General features: G+C 32.9%; 1 protein-coding gene across 1 annotated transcript; it reads left to right on the top strand.

Moving 5' to 3' along the window:
- Window positions 1-453: 453 nt before the first annotated feature.
- LOC139098505 (autotransporter adhesin BpaC-like) lies at window positions 454-960 on the top strand. Its single transcript, XM_070650733.1, has one exon. It carries the CDS (start codon window positions 454-456, stop codon window positions 958-960), a length of 507 nt encoding a protein of 168 aa, XP_070506834.1.
- Window positions 961-7,310: the final 6,350 nt, after the last annotated feature.

Genomic DNA, 7,310 nt, shown 5'->3' with positions numbered 1-7,310 from the left:
AAATTTCATTTATTTTTTCTTCTTATTTTTCCCCTTTTTTTCATGCCTTTTGTTTCTTTCTATTCGGATTTTTATGTGTGTGTACGGATGAAACTTGCTTTTCACTTTCATTTAGCATATTTGCGTGTTTTTATGGATTTTTTTTTGTTCATTGTCGGGGGATAGGCAGCAGTTCTTTTGTCTCAAACTCAAATCCAATTATTACTTTTAATTCCTAGTTCGTTTGACATAAAAACGGCAGTTAAAAGCCCTCCTGAAAAAAACTAAAAAAAAAAAATTGCTTTTCAGCAAGTTTGTATTAAAAAAAGGTAGGAATGATGAGAAAGGGTGACATGTCATGATATAAAAATAAATATCAACTTTGACTTTTCTACCCATCATTCAATTTACTATACCAAACCTACTTCATGTCTTCACGATATGGAACAGAGGTGGACAACCTTTTGTTTTTGGATGGCACACCTTGGTAGTGGCACGGTTCACCTTGGTAGTGACACAAAACATCTTGGTAGTGACACAAAACATCTTGGTAGTGACACGACACATCTTGGTAGTGGCACAGCATGCCTTGATAGTGACACGATACACCTTGGAAGTGACACGACACGCCTTGGTAGTGGTACGACACACCTTGGTAGTGGCACGACACATCTTGGTAGTGGCACGACACACCTTGGTAGTGGCACGACACATCTTGGTAGTGGCACGACACACTTTGGTAGTGGCACGACACACCTTGATAGTGGCACGACACATCTTGGTAGTGGCACGACATACCTTGGTAGTGGCACGACATACCTTGCTAGTGGCATGATACACCTTGGTAGTGGCATGGCACACCTTGGTAGTGGCACAACACACCTTGGTAATGGCACGACACACCTTGGTAGTGGCACGACACACCTTGGTAGTGGCACGACACACCTCGAACCAAAATCCCACACTATATGCGGTTCATAACATTCCCAATAAATTTTTGTGCTTCACTCAAGTGTACCGCATCACACAGGTTGCCCACAACTGCCATAGATATAAAAACTCAATTTTGTTCCTATCCACTTAAGGGGTTGATATTAATGCAAGATGAATAAAGTACGAGTGAGAAGTGATCGTAAATTTAATTTCATTGGCAACGCATTTTTTTATGGATAAAAAAATCAAAAAAATCAGTGAATACATGATGGAAGTGGAAGTAAAACGTGATCTAAGTAAAAATTTATGAGTCTTGCATACGGAATTAGCATTTGTGTCAACGACACATGATGTGATTGTCTCAAGGTTGTCAATTTTTGTGTTTTTTTGAAGATTTTATCAATCATTCCGAATGATGGAATTTGAGCAATTTTGAAGTGACGGATGTGAAATGTTTAAGTGATTAATTGATAAGAAATGCTGAATTGAGGATAATTTTGATAAGGAAACTTAATTTTTTTTTTTCAAGGATATTGGGTAAATTATGCTGAATTCAGCAATAGAATACTAAAATAAGCTGAATATTGTTCAGTTCAACTGAAGAGTGTTCAATTAAGCTGAAAAATTCTTAATAGTGCTGAATATTGCAATATTGAGTTTGAAATTGCTGAATAGAATTCACTTAAGCTAAATAATACTAAACAAAGCTGAATGGTGCTGAATTTGAGCGATAATGTTTCCCATTTATCTGAATATTAATAATTTTGAGCTGAATAATACTGAATTGAGGTTTATATAGCTGAATAATGCTAAATGGAACAGAATAAAGCTTCATTTAGTAGAATATTGTAATATTGAGCTTGATTTGACTAAATAGTAAATAGTAAGGTAGTATAGTGATTAGCAAAGCTAAATGGTTCTAATTAAAGATGAATTTGATCCGAAAGGTTCTAAATTTAAGTAGAGTAGTAAGGAATTAATCTGAATAGAGCTGAAAAAAGCTGAATTGAGCTAAATAGTTATTATTGTAGCTTAATTGTGCTTAACATAGCAAAATAATGCTTAATTATGCTGAATAGCTGCACTTTAATGACCTAAATGGCTAAAATATCTCAATTACCCAAAAGATCCATGAAAAGGAGCAGGATAAACATAAGAAATAAGTCTATTCCTTAAATATTTATCAAAAGAAGCCCTCCATTCAGCTGAATCAACCTAAAAATCTCAATAAACGCTGAATAAGATGTCAACTCATGCTGTTGATGCTTAAAATCAATCAAAACAATCCACCTGTAGAATTTCACACAAAATCATGAAATTTCTAGACAAAAGTTTAAAACCATACCCATCCTCCATTTAATCGTTTCCAGGAAAAAACATACAGCCAAGGAAGGAGTCAATTTACATTCATAGAATGAACTTTGTGTGACAATTTTCTCATGCATTTAATCTCCTTTTATTTTTATGCGTGTTATGTATGTACTTATTGTATTTTTCAATGAAAGGAGGGGATGGAATACATAAAAATTCTGTATTTTTTGCAAACGCATTAAGTAAATTGAATTACACTCGATACAAAAAAAAAACCAGAATAAAAAGGGGAAGTCAAGGAGAGATAAAAAGAAAGCTTTTTTTTTGTTCAGCACTGCTATGAATGAATAATAGTTAATCACAATCGCAAGCACAAATTGAAAAGAGAAACGAATAAATAAACGATGTAGGAAAGACATCCATACAAAAAAATAAATATTAAGCTTCTAAATTGTCATTTTTCTCTTTCATTTCTAGCTTTATGCTTTAGATTTATTCTTCTGTGTATGTGCCTGTTGTCAAATTCGATTGAGAATAGCTGAAATTTATGATTATAGTTCTCTTTCAACCACGAAGTGGATTTATTATTTTTTAGTTAATGCGGTTTTCACGGACATGGGATGTTGTGAGCATGGATGTTGAGTTGAGAATATTGTTTGGGTATCAATTGGAATTTACAGTAAAACAGTCAGAATATACAGCAAATTTAGCTGTATTTATATCATTCTCAAAGCTACAAATCTTTAATTTGTCGGCCTAACACTCTTATGACCCAGGTTCCATCAAAGAGAAAGTTTAGTCGGATTTGGGTTATTTCTAGTCACACTAACTCGGTTTGTGTATTCGCACACAAATTGTGGCTAGGTACATTGCATTGGTATACTATGGGCCATGCAAATGTGCAGAGTTGGAATAAAGCAACATGAAATGTATGGAAAACTGAATGTCGTGGGTTGAAATCCAGTCATATCACTGACCAGTCATATGCTGTACTTTGTTAGATACTTTGTACGAGATCAAGCCATGGTTGGGCCTCTAGGCAACGTTACATTAAGGAATGAGTCAAGTGTTTGAAATGTAACGAAGGAAACAGGGACAAGAACTACAAGATTATATTTTGATTGGAATATTGTCAGAATGGACATTAAAGTAACACGTCAAGTCCACAGAAGATTGAAAAGAGAGCGTAAGATTATTCACCAACACAAGGATAATACTTAAAACTAGAGCTTCAAACGAGGCTTGTTTGCTAAGATCTCACGCCTTACCCAGTCTATTAGCCAACCAGATACTTCTAACGCAGTTTCAAGTGTAATTTAGCTTAATTTAGTTTAGTGTACTTTAGTTTAGGAATAGTTTGTCAAGCTTATTAAAACTCAATAAATTTTAACAAAATTCCCAAAGTTTAGGAACAAATCATTAGAATACTATTTAGAAATAGATTAAAATTATAGCTATAAAAACAGGAAAAGTTGAGATCAAACTACTGTATTTAATTACTTTCCTTTCCAATTTTCAAACACATTTCCACCAAATGTTCCAGATTTATTGAATATCCTTTAAAATTCCATTCTAATTCTATAAAAGCAGCATCTTGCTAGTAACCACAAACTTAATAAATCTACTCCGTAATTCTAAAACTAATAAAAATTTTCCACAATTTTCCTTAAGGAAAACTCCTCCAATAGTCAATTAAACTTTTCAATATTCAATACGAGATGAAAATAAAAAAATATTAAATACTCGGAAAATGTCGTCAATAAATTTTCATTAGCCTTAAAACAATATAAAATTTTCCACTAGCCGAGCAAATGCAGCAACAAACAAATGATTTTATTCCAACTTCTTTTTTTTGCAGTTTCGTCCACAAATATTGTTGCAGGATAATATTTATAAATGATTAAAAAGAGTCATTCAATGGACACATAATCCAGCTCTTCGAGGTCAGAATAAATGTTTTATATTGATTATTTATGGCAATGAAGGCAACAACAGCAACAACAAATTTTGTTTTATTATTTCAACTATTTTTGTGGTTCATTTTTATCTCGTATTGGAAAAAAGTCAACATATTTTTTGGTACGGCAATGGGAATGGGACATTGCCTTTGTACTTTTTTTATTAAATTGTTGTTGTTCTATCAATTCGTTATTGTATTTATCTATTCTACTGAATATGTCTATGTCTATTTGCTTACCCATCTGATCATTCATCTGTCTACCCGTCTCATACATAATTCCATGTACTCATTCGTTTACTGGATGGACTATTTTAGTTTCTACTTTGTCTGATAATATTTTGATGCTTTTGTTGTGTTTCAGGATGATGATCGTATGCTTTTTGTGAATTCTGAATGTGCCGTACTGTTTGACCGTTGAATAATTCAATGAAATTGCACTCAATGGCTGTCCCAATTTTAAGGGAAACAAGCATTTAGATTATTTGTGGAATCTATGCAGTAGAGTTGCTGTGAATATAATAAAATGAAAGGATTCTATCTAAAATTAGAATATTTCAGCAAATTACAAGTTAAACAATTATATTATCTGTCCTAAATTCAACATAAAGCAGATGACATCGCTATTTTCTTGTACAATGCGTGCGGTTGACTCGCGAGATTGTTGCCAATTTTTGGATGGTTGAACAGGAAATATTATGGACAGAGTTGGTGCTGTAATTTTGGTACAATGCATTCTAATGATAATTAGGTCAAAAGACAGGCAGCGCAGAAGTGGTCACATATCCTCATATGGTCAGCATGACTGTAACCTCAAGCCAGATTCTATGAAATCCAACATCAAGCCAGAGTCAAGCCGGTTTAGATTCGTATTTTCTACCATTTCTACGCCGTATTCTACCATTTTCTATAGACCTCCAAGAATTAGAATTTCACCCCATTATGACTCATTTGAAACAGCCATAAATCCCAATAGTCGTGTACAAAAATGCACCATAAACCCCATGCCACGTGTTCTATAGAAATTTCATACTACATATATTAATTCTAACGCTTAACATTTATGCATGCCTTTAATGTTTCCATTGCACGATGAGCATTCAACACGCCAATGAGCAATATTCGTTCAGTGAGAATTGTACAAAAAAAAATTTCTATTTTATCTCACTTTGTTGTAATGAGCAGCAATTATCCACAAAAATGCATTTGATGTTTTAAACAGCGACCATGCCACCCTCTTGCTGTAAATTATTTTTTGGGAAAGGAATGGCAATAATAAAAAAAATTTTAAAATTATGAACATGAAAGGCATTTTACAGCGAGTTTGAGAATCCTTTTTAGATTCAATTAGATTTTCCATACTAATGCACATATTATGGATGTAAAATATGTTGTTTTGACGTTCAATACATTGTAATGTAATTTAATCTCGTTTATTGTTCCATAAAAGCAATTAGATCAGGCTGTGGTGAGCAGTAAAAATTTATATTTATTGATGATATGGATGGGAAATCGAATTGAGAGGAGAATGTTGAGTTTGGATGATAATCTGTGGTGTTGTTAAGTGTTATTGGAGCGCATTTTGAGATAATTGAGAACATTTTAAAGTTTTTTTGGAATTTTGTTTATTATTTGGAGTTTAATTGAACTTACCTGAGTTCTTCAGCTTTATGCTGTGTTGTCAATTGATTGTTTTGCTTTTTTGAGTCTGTTTTGCCTTAATTTACTGTTTTTCACAAATTTTTCAATAATTTTTCTGCAAAAATGTGTTTGTTTACAAGAAAAAACTCAAAACTGTATAAATTCTTCTTCAAAACCATACAAATGTTTTAGAAAGATTGTTCAAATTTGAAAAGTTCGTTATATTTCCTGAGAAATTTAGTTTAGAAATTTAATTAAATTCTATCATTGAAAATGTGATTAATAGTTAAGCATAGATCCAATTGTTGATAGATTCTCAATTCCACCTAATCCATACAATAGTAACGCTCGGCATCCATCAATATTCAAGTTAATTAAAATTGAATCCGAACATAACATCCAAAAAAAATTCATCACAAGATTATTTTCCAATTTCAAAGCTCAAACGTGCTAGAAATCTCGCAATCTACTATACTAGTTCCAACTCACAAAAGAATTTCAATAATCATCATCATCTCAGTAATCCAATAAAAAAAAAAATCGTCCAAACTGAGCACAAAAATGCTTTCAAAAAATTATTCACTGCAAAAATATTTTCCGCCTTCTTTGTTGCTGTCGGAAAAAGTTTTTCCAAAAATATATGAATGAATTCCTCTTTTTTTTTAATGCCGAATGAGGTCGAATAAATAGAGAGCGAACGGATAAAAAAAATTGTTGAAAAATCTATCGATGCCCCCATAAATTTCAATAAAATTTTTGATAAATATCATCATGCCGAAAAATAAATTCCATCCGAAAAAAGCATTGGAATTTTTGGGGATCGAGTAAAATACACACAGCGAGCTATGTAGTATATATGGGCGAATTTTTACGCAAATAAATTTCAATTTTAAGGGCATCTCCACTCTCGAATGTGCCTTAAAAACACTTGCTGAGCTCGCTTGCCAAAACTACATTTTTGTCGACAGCGGCAAGTAAAAAAGTTCAAAAATTTATGCTCATGAAAATCGTGCGGTCATGTGAAATGCTTTGTGGAAAAAAAATTTGTTCCTCATTGTTGACTGCCGATATTGTGACGCAATATGAATGAAATGTTCAGGATTACGTAAAGCATTGTGTGGATGTTGATGAGAAAATTACGTAAGAGAAACACGTGGGAGAGAACTGTAGCCAGGATGAGAGAGGAATACGTGAGAGAGAAAGGACAGCAATAACATTACACAATTTGAGAACAAACAAGCATGCGAATGAGCAAACAGCCACAAAATTGAGAGAAATTACTCAAAACTCCCGAGAATTTAACATAAACACAGCATTTATCCTCTCACAAGAACCATTAACTATCAATTCTACGTGTAGTAAGGTCAAGGTGAAGTTAAAACATTGTAAATCTTACGTAAAATGAGTAGCGTACGTGTCCTACGTTTCATACCTCTCGTTGCACATAAAATATTATGATTAAGAAATGATTTCTTTTTCTAACGAATAT

Source organism: Chironomus tepperi, unplaced genomic scaffold (assembly GCF_022539635.2).
Source record: "Chironomus tepperi strain 1889 unplaced genomic scaffold, CSIRO-AGI_Ctep_v1 contig_445, whole genome shotgun sequence".
NCBI lineage: Eukaryota > Metazoa > Arthropoda > Insecta > Diptera > Chironomidae > Chironomus > Chironomus tepperi.
Note: the sequence above shows the minus strand (reverse complement) of the source record. Positions and strands in the feature narration are given on the sequence as shown.

What these genes read in the sequence shown, in the direction of transcription:
- LOC139098505 (XM_070650733.1), top strand. Translation starts at nt 454, where the DNA reads ATGGCACACCTTGGTAGTGGCACGGTTCACCTTGGTAGTGACACAAAA.